General features: G+C 43.0%; 1 protein-coding gene across 2 annotated transcripts in view; it reads left to right on the top strand.

Moving 5' to 3' along the window:
• Positions 1-5,846: 5,846 nt before the first annotated feature.
• tmtc1 (transmembrane O-mannosyltransferase targeting cadherins 1) overlaps positions 5,847-23,322 on the top strand; it is a 177,747-nt gene continuing 160,271 nt past the window's right edge. The window contains exon 1 of one of the 2 annotated variants that reach the window (XM_031288168.2): positions 5,847-6,303. In XM_031288168.2, coding sequence (XP_031144028.1) covers positions 6,008-6,303 — 296 coding nt within the window. In that variant the 5' untranslated portion in view covers positions 5,847-6,007. The remainder of the gene's footprint in view (positions 6,304-23,322) is intronic. The other variant, XM_031288169.2, reaches the window with a different exon arrangement.

A 23,322-nucleotide genomic window follows, 5' to 3' on the forward strand; every position in this document is an offset into this window, starting at 1 on the left:
TTTTTTTGTTGTTGTGGTGCGTGTAGGCTACTCCTGATTTTGTCAGTCATCTCATCTCTTATATGCTGTGTCTCTATGATCCTATCCTGTCCTATTGATGGTAGCCTACTCCTGGACATTGCGCCGTCATCACGTGCTGTAGTAGGGGGGCCAGCCTTGATAATCCTGTTTAGGGGCCCGGTGTTGACTCGTTACACCACTGATCTTGATTGTATTAAGAGGTCATTGGAAAGAAACAACTGCAGGCAAATACGCTTCTGTGCAAGTTGCAAATATTTTAACTTTACCCAAGACTGTGCTTATCCCAAGGCTCAGTTGTAATTCTAGCTAGCTGCAACTAACACCTGCACAGTTGGTACATTTGTTTGAAGAAAAAGAAGAATTACCGTGCTTTAATCCACAGGGGGACTCCACACACACACACACACACACACACACACACACACACACATACACACAGGCAGGTCTACTTAGTGTTATGATATCAGTCTAGATCTTTTATGGGGGTAGGTATGGTTAGCCTTTTGATAAGGGTCAACTGATATTAAATATGACACATGAGGGGGCATGTTTGCGTGATTTAATCCGGGCCAAGCGGCAGGTGGGAGAGATTCATTGGGGATTCATTTAGGAGGAAAAAAAGGAGAAGCTCGAGGCTTCAAGCAGGCAAGACACACGAGAGCTGCAAACCACATGCTGAAAGAAAGAGACTATTTGTTTAACACACCACTTTTTGTAAAAACACCTTTTAAAACCTAAACTTCAACACGGAGAGCGGGCTTGCAGAGTCCCGATGCCGACCGACAACGCTGGAAAGCGGACCCGGAGCAGAGGTCGCTCCCTACAGCGTAGACACCGAAGCTAGCAGGGCCGGCTCCGGGACACAAATTAAACAGTGGCTGGGTGAGTCAGTTTAACACAGCACAACCAGTGCTTAATTTGTGAAGTGGGAGGTCCCTGAGCGCAGAGGGGGGGTGGATCTGGTGACTCAAAACAGGGGTTGGAGGTAACGGAACAAAAAAAGAATTACACTACCTACGTAGCTTCTCTGACTAAAAAAACCTAACCATTTTTGCCGTCCTGACTTTAGCTGCATTGGTGGTCAGTTCAGTGTCAGTGATCAGTGTTAAGTTAGTGTAAAAGAGGCAAAGAAGCTCTACAATATAGGGCTAGTCATAGTCAAACAGTCAGAGATGCAGGTAATTGGGAGCTGTGTTAACATGCACCATGACAGACTGGCCTCACTTTCATCTGTCGGTCCGCTGTAAGAAAGAAGGTCAATTTGTTTTCAGTGTGAGTACCTGTTGCAGTGTGCTGTAGTGCCAAACGAGCTCTGTTTCAGAGCAGGAGGCTGAGTGCTCAATGACCAGCTGGCCACCACGCAACAGGAATTGCAATGAGTTGGTCAGGCCGCAAGGGGACACACCAGATGTTCAGCATGTTGTTGACTGAATCTCTGCTGTCTGCCCTCAGGTTCTCTCTCATTCTCTCTCTCTCTCTCTCTCTCTCTCTCTCTCGCTCTCTCTCTCACACACACACACACTTTTTCTCTGTCTCTCTCTTAAAAAAATTGCAATTCCCAGGAAAACAAAAATGCATTAGGAGTTGTGGAAAGAGATATTTTGTCTGAAAAAGAAATCTGAAATTAAATAATAATTTTATAAATTACAGTATTGTACAGTTAACCTAGGTTTTTACAGTGATGTTACAGTAACACTTAGTTGCTGTAATATAAATTACGGTAACACTTAGTTACTGTAAAAGGAATATACAGTTCTGTACTGTATGTAAGTAATACAGTAAGTTATGGTAAAAACCTTTGGACATGTCTAACAGTGATAGTAATAGTCATAAATGTAAATGGTATAAATGGTTGAAACATCAAGTTTCTGCCACTGCAAGTGGTAGCACAGTATCACTGCCAAATTCACCAAACGGACCTAAACACTGACCATTTAATTGTAAGACAAATATATAGTAACAATGACCACTTTTATATAATTAATAGTGCATCAATTTTAAAATAATTTCAAATGGCATGACAGTTCTTCTGCTATAGTTCCTAGTGGCAAAATATGTTTTGCTTCTTGTTTGAGCTTCATTGTTCACAGTGATGTATGTGGGCCTGCAGAGGGCTGATTTCCCATTCATCTGCTGAGGGGGGAGAGTTTCTCTGTGCTCACCTTTAAATCTAGTTTGGAGCTAATCAAGATCCAGTATGTAACTTACAGGTGTGAGGAAACTTGAAATCTCCACTGAATGGGCTTTTCCCAAAAGCAGAAGACGTGTTCTGTCCAGCAGTTAAACTTTTTAAATATTACTATTTTTTAATTAGGCAGAATTACGGAAGCCCTGAGCGGCAATGTGTTTTTTTTTGTTTTTTTGAGAAATATTGGCCAAAACCAAAGTTTTTCTCCTATGTACGCGATATTATCTTATATTATGAAAAATCTAATTCCGCCTTTATCCCTTTAGTCTCTCTCTTTTTTGGGGGGTCTTGAGCTTTTTTTTAAATGATCATTGATTTAGTTAAAAATCCTGTTATCAGAGCGGGTAGTCTCTCTTTAGATGAAGTGTGTGGCTCTTAAAAGAGTCTTTTATTTGTGATTCAGGATCAGATTTAACCTCTGAAGCCGTTCAGGGTGCGGCCTGCCTCTTCAGAGCGTACACCACATCCATGGCGCTCACCGCCTTCTTCTTGGCGTGCTGGGTGTTAGGTGACGGCATCTCGTTTACACATTCTCCAGGAACACCTTCAGCACACCGCGGGTCTCCTCGTAGATCAGACTGGAGATGCGCTTCACTCCACCGCGGCGAGCCACATGGCGGGTTTAGTGATCCTCTGGATGTTATCACGGAGCACATCATGTTTTCCTGCTAGCCATCCACAACGTTACTGCTGCAACGCTTAATGACTTCCCAAACTACGCAACGGTCCGAGGCCCAAATCACAGAATGCACGTGCGTCAATCGCACGTCAAAGAAATGACTGGCGAATTTGCGTTAACTTGTTATTAACACGTTTATTTCCCACCCTAATAATTATATCGTGATGGGTTCATTTTCCAAAACATATTCCTCTCTTTGTATTCATTTTTATTAGTCATGTCTCTTTTCCAGGTATTTTCAATCGACCAGTCAAAGTAGTGGGCTAATGCACAGGAGATATTGGCTTTTGTGACAGAAGATTATAGATTAAGAAATAATTATATTTAGTATGACTGTGATGACCAAGTAGCGTGCTCTAATTGAGTGGAGCTGCATCTATCTATCTGTCTGTCTGTCTGTCTGTCTATCTATCTATCTATCTAGCTAGCTATCTGTCTGTCTGTCTCTGTCTCTGTCTGTCGGTTAGTCCATCCATCCATCCATCCATTACCACATCACTTTATGTAAAGATGAGCATACATTACATTTTTCCTGGTAACCAAAAGTGGCTAATGCGTAATGCATAGGCAGTATTTCCTACATAACAGACGGCACAGGGGGCAATGAAAACTGGGTCAAATCAAGGATAAGCAATAGCTTTCACTGTCTCAAATAAGTCATTCTCAAGGAATGCTATGATTTTGCACAATCACAATGATTTGCCCACAATCACGGATCCTTTGAGACCCCGTCTGCAAAAGCAAGATGGTAGTTTTACAGTTTTTCTCAGTCGCTTTGGTACATTTCTCAGATCAGAATTGAAATTCTCAAAATTACCTGTTCAATCTTCACATAATTGTCTCACTTGTGCACATCAAAAAAGCAGTTTCACATTTCTTTGAACAAGTTGCAAATGCTTTGGTACATCCATGCAAATGATTATGTACAATTCTCTGCTGTTTCCTACAATTTCTTATGTATGTTGATCAAAATGTATTATAATGGGTCTCTGTTAGTCTCATCCCCCACAACATTTTGGCATTAGTTCATAGCATAAGTCTTTACATGCAAAATGGTTGCACAAGTTGTCATAATATGTCAAGCATATTTCTATACATTTCCATTAGACTTTTTTTCTAAATCTGTCCTGAATTGGTAAATTGCTCCCAGGTGAACCTTGACTTTCTCTAACAAAGGTGCATCTCACGAACCATCAACTGGCAAGTATATATATAGCCGGAGCACAACACAATGTTACAATGAACCTCAGGAGGTGTAGGAAGACTGCACTGTAATTCCTACAGCAATGCATGTACAGTTTTCCCTAAGGAGATGTCCTCTGTTCACATTTCTACTTTTGTTTTTTTGTTTTTTTTCTTTGTGCTATGCAGTGCTGTCTTTTCCTTTCTGTATCGCAATGACATGGTCTGTCAACAAATTACAGTACAAACAGTAAAAGTGTAAATGTGAATCTTGTCCAGTCTCTTGCAATCAAACTCCCACATACACTAAGGTGTAAACTACAATTTACAATAATTGTCATCAAAACTTTAGCCATAGTTTACATCAGAACATCCCTCCAGAGTACACTGTTATACTGACAACATGACTGAGCAATTTGACTGTCTTATCCGTACACAATGACACAAGGACTTGTCATTATGATGGCACTGACATGTTCATTGACACAGATATTTACTTTTGAGAGATGAACTAAGGATTTCTAATATTCGCACCTCTCCTGCAGGAACATCCTGTAATGTGTCTCCTTGCTCTGCGGTCACTATTATATATACTGTATATTATACTACTATATATAGTTAAATACTGAGTCTGGTGGTGCGCGGACTGCGGAGGAAAGATGTGTGCCATTGCAATCATGCGCTCGTACAGTTTCCGCTGAGCTTCAATGATTTTTCTGCAGCTGATGTATCTGTCTGCGAGGCAACGTCCTCGTGCGCATGCGTCCAGAGGCGGGCTCTCGGTGCTGATGCGTTCTTTAACTCCACATAAGCTCGTACATTCAAGACTGGTGGCTCAACCATGCCTTTTGTCCACTATACTATTTAAAATATTATTATACAGCCTGCTACAAACATTCGCCCCTCCCTTCCTTTCATTATTCCCACATAAACTCCAAGGGGCTTGCCTTAAAATAATTAGACATTTTCCAGTCATAGCCTATATACCAGTGTATTTAAATGTGTGCCAATCATAAGTGGGAGTTTCATTAGACTTTTTTATGTCAAGTGTCTACTCACAGACAACATAATTGGAGCTATTCAGTTGTATTTTCCTTCTTCAGAACAATGTTTTTGCAGCTATTTATTCTTACTCTATAGTTTTTGTGTCATAAAGCTATGTCACTGCTATTAAGATACAATACAATTTACTTCCCACCTGTCTGCTGACACCCACAAAAAGTTAACTGTTCCTAATTGTCTTTCATCTCTGCTGTTCTTTGTTTTGCATGCCTCTGTGCATGCCTCTGTGCCTGTCATGTGTAATCTAGCCACATCCCATTAGGTTGAGAAGAAAACAATCACCCTTTCCATTCCATCCAATCATATCTGTTTTTTTTCCCCAGAACTTTTTTCTTGAATCTTTTCTTTTTTCCCCCAAAGAAAGCCACTGGCTCTTCTATCTGAGAAAGCTGACAAGTGGACATTGAGTTCAGATGTTTTTCTTTCTAAACGACTGTTTTCGAGCTCAAGAATGAGCTTTCACGCACATATAATTTTGTATTTTAAGGCCAAAAAAAGATTAGGCTGTGTTAAATAATAAATATAAGTTAACCAATTAATCTGTTTAATAAACCAATTCATGTTAAATAATAGGCTATTCCAAATAAAAAAAAAAAAAATACAGTTATTATAAAATACAGTTAAGAAGAATAAATGTCTCATTTTCTATTTACATAGAAAGAAAAACAGTAGGCTGTAACATAAGACACCGGTGCTCTCCAGTAAGCCGTGAGTATGACGTTCACCGACTGCACCTGAAGGCGGCACAACACAACCACTGTCTCCGCACTCCACAGCACACACAGCCGCTACCTGCAAGGCGGAATGGAAGTATCCTCCAGTGCTCCCCGCTTCATCCTCAGCGCAGCGAAGCCGCGGGAGAAGCCAGGCCCGACATGACAGCGCCGGGACGGGAGAAGAAAGCCCGCCAGCAGCGGCGGTTGACCGTCCGGCCCGAGGCGGTTTGGGCTGCGGGTCGCTACGCAGTGCTGGCCGCTCTGTGCGTCCTGTGCTACGGCAACTCTCTCCACGGGGAGTTGGTACACGACGATGTGTGGGCTATCATTAACAACCCGGACGTCCGACCGGGCTCCAGCCTCAGAAACATCTTCAGCAACGACTTCTGGGGCAAGAGGATGGCGGACAACACGAGCCACAAGTCTTACAGACCGCTATGCATCCTTACCTTCAAGTAAGTTCTCCCGGCTCTTCAACTCCGCTGTTTCCCCCTCACCTGGAGCTCTTAAAACAAACACTGTATGCTAGTTTAACAGTGTTATTGATAGTAACCCGAGGTGTGAATCATTTAGCTAACTAACGGATGAAAGCTATATAAACATGTTATTAAAGCTGACGTCACACAACTGTCCCATAATGGAAAGAAGCTGTTGCAGCCTCGTAGTTAACTTTAGAATACAAGCTAAACCTTAACACTTTGTTGTACTGGCTCCATATATATAAGATGGTGGATGTAAACTTCCTAGAATTCTAGGAAGTTAGGGTTTGGATTTTTAATCCGATAGGAAAACTGTGTACGATTTCTGTAGTGGTAATCATATATAGATATCCTATAGGATGAAGTCCAATAGGAGTCCTATAGGACTATATCCTAAAGGAGTGTTTCCAAAATCAAGTAGGGAATTCCTTATGGAATCCTATAGGACTTTTTAGCTTTATTAAGGGCATGATATAGCCTAAATATTAGATTTCCATCCTTCAAACCTCTGCTCCCATTCTAAATATTTATATTATGAATTAGAGCAGAGAGAGTAGCTCCACTGGCTAGTTTCACATTTAACTTGTCCCAGCACATCCCAGCCCTCCTGCCAACAACACTGGTTTAATGCCACTTCAGGTTTAAGGATTAATGGAATTCAGATGACACTGAGCCAGAAATACAGAGAAAGAGTTAATGTGGAAGTTGTTGGCAGCTATGTATGACTTTCACTTTCATGGTAGTGGAGTTTGAGATGCAGTGTGGGTAAGGATGTAAGAAGGTTATGTAAAAGTTCTGAAACAGCGGCTGAGGATGGGAAAACACGGTCTGTGCTGTGCTGCAGGAGGGTGGATCGGTTGCACTCAGCTTGGCGCTGGAATTCTGTCAAAGGAACCAGGCGAGCATCCAGAACAGGGTGGGATTGTGTTATAAATGATATTATGTTGCACTGATTGCATGAGAAAAAGAGGGCAGCCCACACTGTGTTCCTAAATGAGGGGAAATGAGCCAGAGTGATCCTTTCCTGATGCAAGAGACCATTGAAACAGATTAAAAACACGGATTGTCAGCTTTCCTTTTTTCATTTCAATTGTATAATAAAAAAATAAAAAGCGGTATGTTTACAGGATTTTTCCTGGCTCACAATGGGACTTTGGGGGGACACAAATTAAGTGTGGGGGGGGGTCTGGGTATCCTCCCCCAGGAAATTTTGATCGTCAAAGACTTGAAAACGTCTTTATTTTTTTATCCAAGGAGTACGTTTTGCTCCTAAATTGAAAAATGTAGGATTGACTAACCTAAGGTAGCCAAACTGCTGTTGCGGCGTATATTTTCCTGCTTTTTTGTCCTTTGCCAATCACACCTATGATATTTCTTTCAGGGCCAGTAAAAATGTAGAAGGGGCCAGCAAAACTCTGATCTACTGGCTCCGGGGGCCAGTGGGGATTTTTTTTTTATGTTGAGCCCTGCGTTAATACAGCGTGTCGGAGGAATACAGCGTCTCCTGCAGCGGGGAGTCAAAGGCAGAGGGACCGTCACCGCAGCGTTCATTAACGTTAGCTTCATCTGGGGTCTGATAAACAGTAAATTCATAAAATTCCACAATGCTATTTTCTAATAAACTGTAGCTGTCATATTTCACGGGACCCACGTGAGTACGGATTTCATGTCGCGGCTTTCGTCGCTGTTTGTCACTTTGCCTAAGATTGAGTGACAAGTAGTACTCGCCCTGTTGTTTATTTGGTTGCCATGACTTCACGAGTGATGACGTCCTGTCTAGGGTTGGGTACCGTTTGGATTTTTACGATTCCGATGCCAAACCGGTACTTTTAAAACGATTCCGATTCCTAACCGATTCCTAAACTGATTCTTGAAAAACTGAAAAATGACATCAAAGAAAGGCTCTTTTATGGAGTATTTAAATTTAACAATACATTAACGTTTTAAAGTACTTAAATATATAATAATTAAACCTAAGTCACCTAATAATAATAATAATAATAATGTATACTTTATTAATCCCATCCATCCATCCATCCATCCATCCATCCATCCATCCATCTTCTTCCGCTTATCCGGTAACGGGTCGCGGGGGTAGCAGCTCCAGCAGGGGACCCCAAACTTCCCTTTCCCGAGCCACATTAACCAGCTCCGACTGGGGGATCCCGAGGCGTTCCCAGGCCAGGTTGGAGATATAATCCCTCCACCTAGTCCTGGGTCTTCCCCGAGGCCTCCTCCCAGCTGGACGTGCCTGGAACACCTCCCTAGGGAGGCGCCCAGGGGGCATCCTTACCAGATGCCCGAACCACCTCAACTGGCTCCTTTCGACGCGAAGGAGCAGCGGCTCTACTCCGAGCTCCTCACGGATGACTGAGCTTCTCACCCTATCTCTAAGGGAGACGCCAGCCACCCTCCTGAGGAAACCCATTTCGGCCGCTTGTACCCTGGATCTTGTTCTTTCGGTCATGACCCAGCCTTCATGACCATAGGTGAGGGTAGGAACGAAAACTGACCGGTAGATTGAGAGCTTTGCCTTCTGGCTCAGCTCTCTTTTCGTCACAACGGTCTCCGACCAATCTCCCGACCAATCTCCCGCTCCATTGTCCCCTCACTCGCGAACAATACCCCAAGGTACTTGAACTCCTTCACTTGGGGTAAAGACTCATTCCCTACCTGGAGAAGGCACTACATCGGTTTCCTGCTGAGAACCATAGCCTCAGATTTAGAGGTGCTGATCCTCATCCCAGCCGCTTCACACTCGGCTGCGAACTGATCCAGTGAGTGCTGAAGGTCACAGGCCGACGATGCCATCAGGACCACATCATCCGCAAAAAGCAGCGATGAGATCCCCAGCTCACCAAACTGCAACCCCTCTCCACCCCGACTACGCCTCGATATCCTGTCCATAAATACTACAAACAGGATTGGTGACAAAGCGCAGCCCTGGCGGAGGCCAACTCTCACCTGAAACGAGTCCGACTTACTGCCGAGAACCCGGACACAGCTCTCGCTTTGGTCGTACAGAGATTGGATGGCCCTGAGAAGGGACCCCCTCACCCCATACTCCCGCAGCACCTCCCACAGTATCTCCCGGGGGACCCGGTCATACGCCTTCTCCAGATCCACAAAGCACATGTAGACCGGTTGGGCATACTCCCAGGCTCCCTCCAGGATCCTTGCGAGAGTAAAGATCTGGTCCGTTGTTCCACGACCAGGACGGAATCCGCATTGTTCCTCTTCAACCTGAGGTTCGACTATCGACCGAACCCTCCTTTCCAGCACCTTGGAGTAGACTTTACCAGGGAGGCTGAGAAGTGTGATACCCCTGTAATTGGCACACCCCCTCTGGTCCCCCTTTTTGAAAAGGGGAACCACCACCCCGGTCTGCCACTCCTTAGGCACCGTCCCTGACTTCCACGCAATGTTGAAGAGGCGTGTCAACCAAGACAACCCCTCCACACCCAGAGCTTTAAGCATTTCTGGACGGATCTCATCAATCCCTGGGGCTTTGCCACTGTGGAGTTGTTTAACTACCTCAGCAACTTCCACCAGGGAAATTGACGACAATCCCCCATCATCCTCCAGCTCTGCCTCTACCATAGAGGGCGTATTAGTCGGATTTAGGAGTTCCTCAAAGTGCTCCTTCCACCGCCCTATTACCTCCTCAGTTGAGGTCAACAGCGTCCCATCCTTACTGTACATAGCTTGGATGGTTCCCCGCTTCCCCCTCCTGAGGTGGCGAACGGTTTTCCAGAAGCACCTTGGTGCCGACCGAAAGTCCTTCTCCATGTCTTCTCCGAACTTCTCCCACACCCGCTGCTTTGCCTCTTTCACGGCAGAGGCTGCAGCCCTTCGGGCCCTTCGGTACCTTGCAACTGCCTCCGGAGTCCTCTGGGATAACATATCCCGGAAATTCATTTCCCACGTGCGCGTTGAAGTCCCCCAGCAGAACTATGGAGTCCCCCACTGGAGCCCCATACAGGACTCCATTCAAGGTCTCCAAGAAGGCCGAATACTCCGAGCTCTTGTTTGGTGCATACGCACAAACAACAGTCAGAGTTTTCCCCCCACAACCTGCAGGCGTAGGGAGGCGACCCTCTCGTCCACCGGGGTAAACTCCAACGTAGCGGCGCTCAGCCGGGGGCTTGTGAGTATCCCCACACCCGCCCGGCGCCTCACACCCTGGGCAACTCCGGAGAAGAAAAGAGTCCAACCCCTATCCAGGAGTATGGTTCCAGAACCGAGACTGTGCGTAGAGGTAAGCCCCACCAGATCCAACTGGTAGCGCTCCACCTCCCGCACAAGTTCCGGCTCCTTCCCCCACAGAGAGGTGACGTTCCATGTCCCCAGAGCCAGCGTCTGCTGCCCGGGTCTGGTCCGTCAAGGCCCCTGACCTTCACTGCCACCCATGTGGCAGCGCACCCGACCCCAGCGGTTCCTCCCACAGGTGGTGGGCCCATGGGTTGGAGAGAGAGGTGCCACGTAGCTTTTTCGGGCTGTGCCCGGCCGGGCTCCGTGGCAAACCCGGCCACCAGGCGCTCGCTGACAGGCCCTCCATCTGGGCCTGGCTCCAGACGGGGGCCCCGGGCTTCCTCCGGGCAGGGTCACTCCATCTCTACCTCGTTTTTTCATAGGGTTTTTGAACCATTCTTTGTCTGGCCCCTCCCCTGAGACCACTTTGCCTTGGGAGACCCTACCAGGAGCACAAAGCTCCAGACAACACAGCCCTCAGGTTCATAGGGACACACAAACCTCTCCACCACGATAAGGTGATGGTTCCAGGAGAGGAGATTTATTAATCCCGCAAGGGGAAATTACAACACCTAACACATAACTACAATAATTTAACAAATACCAGTTACACTATTAACAAGTAAGAACTAAATAAATGTTGTTGAGTTGGTATGCCAACCAGCTTCAAACTTTAGCAGTTCTTTTGCAGAAAAATGACCATATTTGCTTCTCTGGTGAGATACTACACCTCTCCTGACTTATGGCAGGTCCTGCACAGGAGAAAACTCTCTCAGGTGGTGTCCAAGAGGCCTGTACACACGGGTATGAGTTTGAAAGGGCAGACAATACCACCAGGCTACAGGGTCTTGTCCTGAACGATAGACTAGCAGAGCATAATATGTTTACTAGCGATCACGTTCAGTGAATGGTTAATATGCCTTTACGTCCGTTTTGGTGAGCCCAGAGGGAAAATATGCCATTTAAAAAGTAGCCTACATTTACGATAGCTAGCTAACGGTAGACTACAGAGAAAGTGTCAAGGTTAGTGACATATATATATATATATATATATACATTAGAGGTGCAACGATGAATCGATTAATCGATTAGTTGTCAACTATTAAATTAATCACCAACTATTTTGATAATCGATTCATCGTTTGAGTCATTTTTTTATTAAAAAAAAATAAGATTTCTCTGATTCCAGCTTGTTAAATGTGAATATATTCTAGTTTATTCTCTCCTTTGTGACAGTAAACTAAATATCTTTGAGTTTTGGACAAAACAAGACATTTGAGGACGTCCTCTTAGGCTTTGGGAAACACTGATCCACATTTTTCACCATGTTTTGACATTTTTATAGATCAAACAACTAATTGATTAATCGAGAAAATAATCAACAGATTAATTGACTATGAAAATAATTGTTAGTTGCAGCCCTAATATATATATATATATATATATATATATATATATATATATATATATATATATATATATATATATGCTACAGTCTATGGTCGGCACACAAACTGTAGGCAGCACTTTTTCTTTTTCACTTGATTAATGTGAAAGTAACAACTGACATTATAAACACACAACCAGCCTATATGCAAACGGGAATGATGTACGTGTTTATTTGCATATAGGGCGGGGAAGTAAGATCTGATCATAAGTGGTCACTGAGCATTTGGAGTCACATTCTAGAGATGAAAAACACACGTACCTAGAGCTGTCCACTTGTGATCAGATCACTCAGATCGGATTTTGAATACCAGGTCAGAACATGCCCAAAGCATTGCTGTGACTATGGCCTTGTTCACACCTGGCATTAAAATCCGTCCTGAGTGATCGGATCACAAGGGGACAGCTCTAAGTACAGGTGTGAACTAGGGCTGCACAATATATTGTTTTTTAATCATCATCACAGTATCAACTGGTGCAATATACACAATGCAAAAGGCTGCAACATATTGCAATAGACACTCAAAATATCAGTAGAAAACTGCACTTTAAAATGTATCTCTCATTCTTTTTTAAGTGGTGCCTTTTATATTCAATTCAATGTTCTAATTGTTCAATAGAAGAATGTTAGAACTGATTTCCTTTAATTTGTTTTTGAACAGTTTGCTGTATTTTAGCAATACTGAAAGCAGCAGAAATTAGTACACTTCTCTTTATTTACCACATTATTATCGTTGTCGCGATATTCAACAACGCATATTGCATATTTTCCTCATATCGTGCAGCCCTAGTGTGAACGCGCACAGGGCACATTGAGGACACATTGAGATCTGATCGCTCAGACCACATTCAGAGGTGGTATGGGAAGCATATGGCCACATTCTTATAGCAGTGTGTAGGTTAATGTGTCCTGGGCCACATTAGGGAACACCTACTCAACTGTAAGTGGAACTACGTACTCATTTTGTATATGACTTCTGAATTATAGGTCGCTCTGTGTATTTTGGCCATCTGTATTGTTTATATAAACTTGAGGATCTCTTTATGCTTTTTGCATGCAATTGCAATTCCCGGTACTGGGGGACAACCCACGCTGTTGTTAGGCTTTTTTCTTCTTCTTTTTTTTTAATAGAAGATACTAAATGTTATACTGTTTTGAAAACAACTGCTGCATCACTTCTTGTAGCTTGCTGTGTTGTATAGGGGTGGAGTTGGAGAGAGTACTAGCAACATGGCACTGAGTGGAGGAGGAATGGTTACATCCACCAGCAGAGGAAGCCACAATATTATTCCTAATATTGTAAATTTTGTCATTAAAGAAAGAGGCAAATTCATTACATTTCTCTCAAGTGTGGAGCTAGGCAGGTATTGGTCTAAGGGGATTAACCAGTTAATCAATTGTGCTAAACAGAAACTTAGAATTATTTATATTTTCTGTAATCAATTAAGAAAAGTAATGCTGTCTGGACATTTTCTTTTCTTTGCATTTGTAGAGCATGTCCTTATAGATATTATCAGTGTTTCCCACAGGTTGAGAATTTACTTGTGGCAGTGGGTGGCACAGGATGTGACGGCGCATTTAAAAAGTAATAACTATTTACATATTAAACAAACTAGACTAGAAGATGATACAGATACAGATGGAGTGTATGATGTTTTTGGTCGGTTAAATGTGGTTGGTTTGTCAAATAAACGTTATAAATTTAGGATTGGGCATGGAGAACCGATTCCTACTTGGAATCGTTTAAAAAATTACGATTCCAGTGGAATTGTTTCTTTATTGGAATCGTTTGGAATCGTTTGGAGGATTTGGTTTCAAATCCGATCATCGCTTCCCAATTTAATAAGCGCAAGTTTTGGTTTCCGAAGCGGCCAGGCTCTTGTTGTGTTGCAGCCTTGGAGCACAGTAAGCAGCGCTCTAGTGTGGCTTTATTTTCCGTTGAAAAAGCCCGGTAAAACTGCAAACCACCATTGAATCAAAATAAAGCTTTCCTCTTATGGAAATGTGACCCATTTCAACTCAAACCCTTAAAGAATCAGAATCAAGAATCGATAAGAACCGGAATCGAAAGGAAGAATCGGAATTGGAATCACAATTGTTAAAATCCAAACGATGCCCAACCCTATATCCACCTGTTTCCGGGGGGCACTAATGTAAAAAAGAATGTGGGTGAAACTTCCGGTGAGACAGCGGAAGTAGCATTCCAACGGTTGTGAGTCAGCTAATTAGCAAAGAGGCTAAGTATATTTTAGGTGTTTTCGGATCGTTTACTATTATTGTAAAGTGGTTGAGATGTCGTTAAGGAGCTCAGGAACAACATGTGCTGTTCGGGGTTGTACAAATAACCGCACAAAATTAAGTCAGTGGCTTAAACGTGAGTGTTATGAACACAAGCCAAAAACTAAAGCCGAGTGTCCATGCCAACGGTGGTACAGTTTTCATCGCCTCCCACAAGAAGATGAACCAAAACGAACATGGCTTAAGAACTTAAACCTAAAAGAACCCCCCAAACATCTGTTTGTGTGCTCGTTTCACTTCATTGACAAGAAGCCAACACAGGATAACCCGTACCCAACGCTTTTTCTCGGTTACGAGAAGCCACCGGAGAAGAGACGCCGACCCAGGACTCCACATGTCACAGGTAGGTCCACTAACGTTAGCTTGTTAGTTTTCCGTATACAGTTTTTTTAATACCTTAACTGTTCTTGAAATGCTTAAAATTAATATAAGAAAAACTGTCTGCCATGGTGGTAGACAGATGGCCTGATATTTTAACCTAGCACAAAGTTTTATCCTGCACTTGGCACACTGTGGCAGGTGTTAATTTCGTTCCCTCTTTTAGTTAACATTTACAGAATATCTGTTTTGAGATTATTAAACGCACTCTATGTGTCTAGATGTCACTAAGCCAGAGTGCTTATTTTGCAGTGGAAAAAAGTCTGAGAACAGCAACAAATAAGGCACAGACACGTTAATGTTTTTAAAAGTAGTAACGTTAGTAGTTCTTGTTATGCTTTTCTGTGTACTTCACAAAGAATATCACAATCTAAACATGAATATCAATTTATTTAAATACTGTGGTTCAAATTTGTACATTTAATTTAAGTCAATCCTTATGTACTTTCCATATACCTGAACTGATACTACTGCAGTTATAAATCTCATGTTGTAACATAAATATGTAATTAATGTATTCCCTGCAGATGAGCCTGATGTGATGGAGGTTTCTGGGGAGCCAGGCCCTACTTCACAGACCTTCCATGATGCCCAAACACAGTGGTCAGACCCAGCAATGGAGGACCACATCTACTCCAAAGGACCTACTATCACATGTGGTGTGACAACTGCCCCGTCTTCTGATTCGCTGCCTGTTGCAGAGTTAACATTGAAAGATGATGCAGACTGTTTGCTGTACACAGGGATTCCGCTACTTGAATTTAAAACACTTGTGTCTTGCTTGCAACATTTTGCCCCCAAATCATCAACATTGCCAACAGAGGACCAAATCCTGTTGACATTGATGAAGCTTAGACAGAACTTTGTTATTGCGGATTTAGCAAAACGCTTCAAAATGTCACCTGGTCAAGTCAGTGAAACACTGAAATTCTGGATAGATGTGATTGCTGAGCACACCCAGGATCTCATTCCATGGCTGCCTCGTGAAACAATAAAGGCCACTTTGCGAAGGCTTTTATGGACAGTTTTCCAAACACAACCTGCATAATTGACTGCACAGAAAGTGTCCTTCAGAAGGCTAAAAATCTAGACTCACGAACTGAATCTTATAGTCACTACTATGCTAGCAATACTGTCAAGTACCTAGTAGCAACTGCTCCATCTGGAATTGTTATGTACATTTCAGAAGCTTATGGTGGCAAATGTAGTGATAGATTCATCACACAGAACTCTGGGTTTCTCGACCATCTGCGTGCTGGAGATGAAGTGATGGGGGACCGTGGCTTCACCATCAGGGATTTGCTGGAGGAACGGAATGTTCGTTTGATCACGCCAGCCTTTACGCGTAAGAAAAGCCAGCTGACAAATGAGCAGGTCACTCGCACAAGGCGCATTGCTAATGTCCGCATACACATTGAGCGAGCTATCAGGCGTCTTAAGGTGTACAAGATCCTCTCACAAACTGTGCCTATTCATTTTGTCACTAAAATTGACAAAATACTAAAGATCTGTGCAGCACTTGTAAATCTGCGAGGGGAGCTTATTTCAAGCAAATAGACACAATAACAATAATTTTGCGGAGCATCTTTTTGAATGCAGGAATTTTTATGGGTGGCATGTTTGAGCCACCCAAATTATAATCGGTGAATCTAGCTGCTACTATGAGATATGAGTGTTTTATGGTTTGTTTGTTGGAAAAACACTTTTTTCGTCAGTACACTGCTAATGTGTAATAACCACTTACTGAAAACGGTCTCGTATTTTACGAAGATAGTTCACCAAAACATGTTTCTGAAAACATTTTAAGAGAGAAATAGGCCATGCAGTTGCTGAATCTGTCTGTTTTTTGATCGACAAAGGTCAGTTTAAAAGATTTTGAGAGCTGCCGAGCCGACTGCTCCTCAAGTGGAGTGCATGGCTGTATTAAGAGAACGGTGGAGTGTGGAGTGCTTAATATTAACAGTCTGTGGGAGTGCTGCAGGTCACGTCATGTGTAGAAACGCTAAGTGGAAGAGAAAAATTCAAATGACACATTAATGTATTCTTATAATTAACTAACATGTACAAGTTATTTCATATAATTGAGTTAATTTACAAAAATGTATTTACAATGTTTATACAGGTAACTATTTGTTAACTTTAATATATTTAATTATTTTGTCAGCTCAAACAACTGGCTTTCACCTTAAAACTTTCAATAAAAGTGGAACTGTCAATGAACTGAAAAATTCTTTTGTTTTCTATTTAAACTAGTGAAACAGCATTACACTGTCTTTGTGTAGGTATATTTCTTCAGAATATGCAACCAATAAAACTGATTATACAGTGTAAACCCTGCCTCAACTACTCATTAAAGATCTGCAGGTATGTTGGGCAGAGATTTATCTTCTTGTCCGCAAAATCATCAGCCAATCTAGGTAGCATGTGTGAAAAGTAGAAATTCTGCAGTTGTTGAACTTGTGCATCTGTGTAGTTTTTGTCAAATGGAATGTCCATTTCAATGTCCTTACTTGGTGTCCAGATGACCAGCTTGCAGCTCTGTAGGCCCAGACACATCATGGTCAATTGTGTCTGAAATAAGGATTGTTAGTGCATGTTGGTGAAAAAAACAAACATTGAAATAGATATAAAAAACATTGTTTGGCTAATAATAGAGCTAATCTACTTGAAAACATTTTATTTACCTGCAGGTAGTATCCATCCTTTCCTTTGGGAAGGATCAGGTACTGTTCATCACCTAATCTTTTGATGTCACCATTTGGCCGTCCCAGAAATTCTGTCAGTGACATGCAACTCTTGAAGGGGCACTTGATCTCAACGAGCTGTGTTGAATCAAGGATCCCATCTGGACTGGCTCCCAACCAAGGATAGACAGGGTGCACAACCAGGCCTCTCTTCTCCACAGTATGCCCTCTGCTCTCCATGAGTGTGATGACCTTGATCTCATTTTCTTTGCCATGCTGCGTTGCTGTATTGCCGGTGAACATTGGGTACAGATGCTCATTTAGAAATTTTCTGGGATCAGTGGTGCTCCTTTTTGGGACTTTTTTTGCTGTGCTGGCTGTTATACGCAGCTTTCTAGCATCATGCCATAACTGTGAAGAACTTTGCATCCTGGTTTCTTCCATCAGTGTATCTGCTTGTACATGGGACACTTTGATGCAGTCCTCATAAAACTTGGTGCACTTTGGACAGGTGAGGGTTGTGCTGTGTTCAGTATGACAGAGTGTGTTATTGTGGGCTAGATCATGTTTGCTGAGGCCTGCCTTGCTGCTGTCTACATCTGCTCTGTAACTCAACTGAAGAAGACCATTTGTCTGGAGCTTAAACAGTGGGGCCATCACGGATGAATTGCTGTGGGCTATGAACTCTCTATGGTTCTTAAAAAGTTGTGGGGAGGTTGTTAATTCTTGCATTGAACGTAGTGATGGGCCTGGATATATGTGGCTAGGTCTGTGATGGTTAAAATTAATGTGCTTAACCTTCTTCAGACCTACATTCTTCTTTACACCAGAATTCCACTTTCTTTGCACATCAGTGCTTGCCATCCCTGTCTTGCCCTGCCTCACTGCATTTTCGACCTAAATCCAATGAAATTAAATCTCATCATCCTACAATCTTAGACTCAAGAATTTGACTGAAGGCTACAGTGAAACAACATGCAGAACATGAATGACACAGTAAACATTTCAGTTTAGTAACGTAACATTTATTATTAATATCACAATACAATAAACAATGTCTGTGCCCCTAATAGTCCATACTTTACTGACCTTCCACAAAAGTGCTGCTGCATGACTACAAGATCGTCCTGGCCCTGCAATACATGAGCAACCTGCTGTCTGTACTTCACCTGTCACTGATGCTAGCACCCAAGCCTTATGATGTGCTACGTGTAGGCTCTGGCTCGGTTCAATGTCCGCTTTTAGATAAACCAGGTCGTTTCCGACATCTTTAAACAACACCCGACCGACTTTATCACTGTGAAGATATTGATACGCCTCTGAGCTTTTCAAATTGCTCATCGCTATACCATCACAGGCTACTGAAGCCACAAAATAGCTAAAAATGCTACCGTAAGTGATACGAGGCCACTTCTTCACGTCATCCTCCCAACCATCTACCGCAGAGGGTAAAGGTACTGATGTTTCACCCTTTTTAAGCTCGTTATGGTTGTGTTCCCACATCATTAGCAAGTTTCATCGGTATTTCTTAAATGAATGAATGAGTAACACTTCCCGCTTGTTTACTGCCGTCTATCAAAGCGGAAGTCGCGCCCACTTTTGACGCAAAGCATCATGGGACGTTGGAAACTTGTGGATAAACTTAGCACAAAAAGTAAGGAAATTTGTGTTTGGTAGATTATTTCTCTGTGGTAACTAGGGCTGCAGCTATCGATTATTTTAGTAATCGAGTATTCTACTGATTATTCCATCGATTAATCGAGTAATTGGATAAGAAATACTTTTGTTTTATTGAAGAGCAATAATATAGTAGTCAACAAGTCAGCTCTTTAGATCAAATTTTGGTCACCACTACGTATTTTCTTGTCTTTGTTTTTGGTAGTTGGTGTGTTTTTTGTAGTTTTATCGTCCATACGACTCTGTGATTTACTTTTGTCGGGTCCGCTTCGTGGAATGGATGATTAAGTTAGACTCAGTGTTTTCTGTTGTGATGCTGAAGCATTGACGTTGTGCTATTATTGTGGTAAACTAGTTCCATTTTGCAAGTAGACACACTGTACAGAGTTTTCGTTTTAATTACGTTTGATCTGATTCCAAACTTAGGACACTTTCTGTCGTTTTCTCCAGCCTGTCTCTTCTCTTAGCCCCTCACTATTTACGCTGGCATGTGCCGCCAGTAGCGTCAGCCTGTTGTGTGACAGTAATAATCATCCGTGTGGAAACACCGTGAGCGATACAACGATACAACCAATTTCAAATGGTGCCCCATTGTAAGGAACATGCATTTGTGGGATGAGCAGCAGCGCTGAGTATGTGGGTTGCGCCCATGAAAAATTTGCCAATGCCAAACAGCTTATTCTGCCATTGACTGGTTTGGTGTTTGGTGTCTTCAATCAGCATTTGTCGCAAGTCAGCCAACGTGGTTGTGTTGGTCATTCTGGCACCAACAGCACGCCCAAGCTGATCCTACAAGTGTTCAATGGGGTTGAGGTCAGGACTGCTGGCAGGCCATTCCATCTTCTCCACTCCCACATTCTGGAGGTAGTCTCTGATAAACCCCGCCCTGTGGGGGCGAGCGTTGTCATCTTGGAGGATAGAGTTCGGTCCCAGACTGTGGAGATATGGGATTGCCACTGGTTGCAGAATCTCATCTCTATATCTCTCTGCATTGAGATTGCCTCCAATGATGACAAGCCTCGTTTTTCCAGTGAGGGAGATGACGCCCCACACCATCACACTGCCTCCACCAAAAGGTGTTACTCTATCGGTGCAGCACTCAGCATAGCGTTCTCCGCATGTTCTCCACACTTTGATCCTATGATCCAACTGCCGTAGGCAAAATCTGGAATCATCACTGAACATAACGTTCCTCCACATGTTCAGGTTCCAGTGCACGTGTTGCCGACACCAGCGCAAACGGGCCTGACGGTGAAGGGCAGTCATGGCAGGACTCCTGGCAGCCCTATGAGACCGGAGATTGGCTGCGTGCAGTCTGTTCCGGATTGTCTGGGCAGAGAGTTGTCGGCCATATCGTCCTGCACACCTTGACTGCAAATCTGTAGAAGACAGCCTACGGCACCTAAGTACTGACAGGGTGAGGAAATGGTCTTCTTGGGGTGTCGTCTTCTTGGGACGACAACTTTGCGGAGATGGTACTAGGGCTCACTCCAAATAATGCCGCAACTTGGTTTTGCGGAACACTAGCTTGAAGTTGCCCTATCGCAAGGGCCCTATCCAGATCAGTCAAACGCGGCATGCCGATTCTTGGAGCAGACACTTACTGACTGTAGCTGTACTTACAGTAGTAGGGCCCATGCTCACAGGTGCTGCCAATCAGGCACCTGATTGGCAGCACCTGGGGGTACCAGAAGCTCAAAACAAGTCTCAATAGCAACAGCAAAATAACCTGTTTGGCATTGGCAGAGAAGATTTGGCAGATTGTTCATGGGCGCAACCCACATACTCAGCGCTGCTGCTCATCCCACAAATGCATGTTCCTTACAAATGGGGCACCATTTGTAAGGGAATTAAACGGTACCAACGGTATAAGATTTATTGCCAAAAAGCATTATTACCACAGAGAAATAATCTACCAAACACAAATTTCCTTACTTTTTGTGCTAAGTTTAGTTAAGCAGATATAATACCTGATTACCCGAGCCCACATGTTATATACAACTTAACTTAAACCCATACTATGATCCATACAGAAAGTTACATGTTATTATAAATATCATCACTGTGCATGTAGGGCTGTAATGGTATAGTTTTTTTCTTACTGTGGTGACGAAGCAACATATCACCGTGGTATGTGGCGGTTAACCGCAACCCTGAAAAAGCATCGGCTTAAACCATACAAAATATATTGCAGTCATAGACTCTCAATGTGAGAGTCTTTACTGTGTCTTGCTGTCATTTACGGCCCTCTGCTTTCTCTCCTCTCCGTTGATCTATTCCACAGACAGTTCAGAAAGCTCTATTGTCAATAAAGTTAAAAAAAAAAGAAATTGTTTGCTGACAATGGCGAGTGCAGACACTTCGCAGCACAGCGGTCTAGCAGCTGAGCAGACGGAGAGCATAGAGGGCGACTTGGCAGTAAGGGTGTCACGATTCTCCAAATCCTCGATTCGATTACATTTTTGATTCTAAGGTCACGGTTCGATTTGATTCTCGATTTTTACTTCTTTTTTTTTTTTTAAAGCACAGGTTGCTATTTCATTTTTAGACTAGACTTTTATGCAATATAATATCTGATCTTTATTCGCAATGTACCACACTACGTTGTCAAATTTAAAACATTAATTAACAACATTATTTCTTCAGTCAATTGGAAACTTGAGAATTTGTCAATAAAGTAAAAAAAAAAAAAAGAAGTTTGCCGACAATACTGAGGGCAGACGCAGCAGTGTGCTCAGACCCGCGGTAGGCGTCACGTGACTGCGGTATTGCGGTAATGCGGTAACAATCCCAGCCCTATGTGCATGTCTCCTCCTAACTACTGTTAAATCATTTTATACTAAGGCTAGCCAAAGTTAATTCTTGTTTATTTTGTTTTAGATCATTGTGCTTTTTAAATGTGTTAGGATCTTAATAAACACTGTTTTCATGTGTTCATGTTGCACTCATTACATCTCATCTGAACAGATTTCTGTCATTCAGACAACTCTGGATTGTAGTTTAAAACGTTTATAAAAACAGCCAACTTAATAAAATGTAGGCTTTTATTCAGGCTCAGATCCATAATACAGTTAATTGGTACAGGCATGTACTCATCCTCATTCACATGCTGACATGTACGCTGACATAAAGAACAAAGTGTGGAATTTCCTGGGACTGATGGGGTGGTGGCTGAACACCCAGATCGACAGCCACAGTGAAAAGGTGTTAAACACCATATTAAAAAATCAGTCCCTGGCAACCCCACAGTTACCAGAGGTCCATGTCGTCAAGGAGCCCGTGGTAACTGCTGCAGCATCTCTCTCAGAATGTGAGGAGACACGTAGCGAACCTACACAGGTTGCAACAGCACAGGATAGCATTAGAAAAATGTACGTCAAGGTGTTCACAGAGAAGCTGGTTTCGCGAATATTAACAAAAGAAAAAGTGAGATGGACAATTGGAAACCCAGAGGCCACCATTAGCCGTCTGTTTGAAAGAACGTGGGCTGAAGTTGAGGGTGTAGATTTTGGTACCAGCTGGAAAATCTTTCAAAACCTTGACAAGGCCATTCTCCAGGACTTGTGTAAGAAGTGGGGCTGTGCAGGCGAGGTGCTGGTCTCCATGCATCTAGAGGAACCAGCACTGATACACTGTATTGCCTATTGCATATGGAGAATTGCAAATATGCGTTTGCAGACGCTAAAACCCAATCTGCCTCAAGTTATGAGAGTTTTGATGGGACCATCTCAATCGAAAAATCACCGAGACGCATCTATGCCAGAGCGGACCTTCTGAAGCTACAACCCTGCCAGTCAGTAACAACAGGCCAACTGGATCTTATACTGAAAATCCTGTTGAGGAAAAGGATAAGGAGGAAACGAGGGTCGAGAGGAGGAATTAGGAACAGGTTAAGAAGACGAGGAAGTAAGCTCCCATTACCTGCTTTCACTCTGTCCAATGTGCGATTCCTGCGCAATAAGATGGATTAACTTTCTGAACTGGTTAAGCTTGATTCAGATCGAAACACAACTTTATTTTGTTTCACTGAAACGTGGTTGTCTGTGGACATTGCACTAAACCTTAATGGGTTCACATTAATTTGCTATGATCGGGACACGGAGAGAACAGAGAAATCATTCGGGGTCGGTCTTTGCATGGCTGTTAATGACAGGTGGGCAACAAACTACACTGTTCGTGAGAGGCACTGCTCTCGTCACTATGAAATTATGGTGGTGTCGTTTCGTCCCCACTATCTACCCCGTGAATTCCAACAAATAA

This window comes from Sander lucioperca, chromosome 20, assembly GCF_008315115.2.
Source record: "Sander lucioperca isolate FBNREF2018 chromosome 20, SLUC_FBN_1.2, whole genome shotgun sequence".
Classification (NCBI taxonomy): domain Eukaryota; kingdom Metazoa; phylum Chordata; class Actinopteri; order Perciformes; family Percidae; genus Sander; species Sander lucioperca.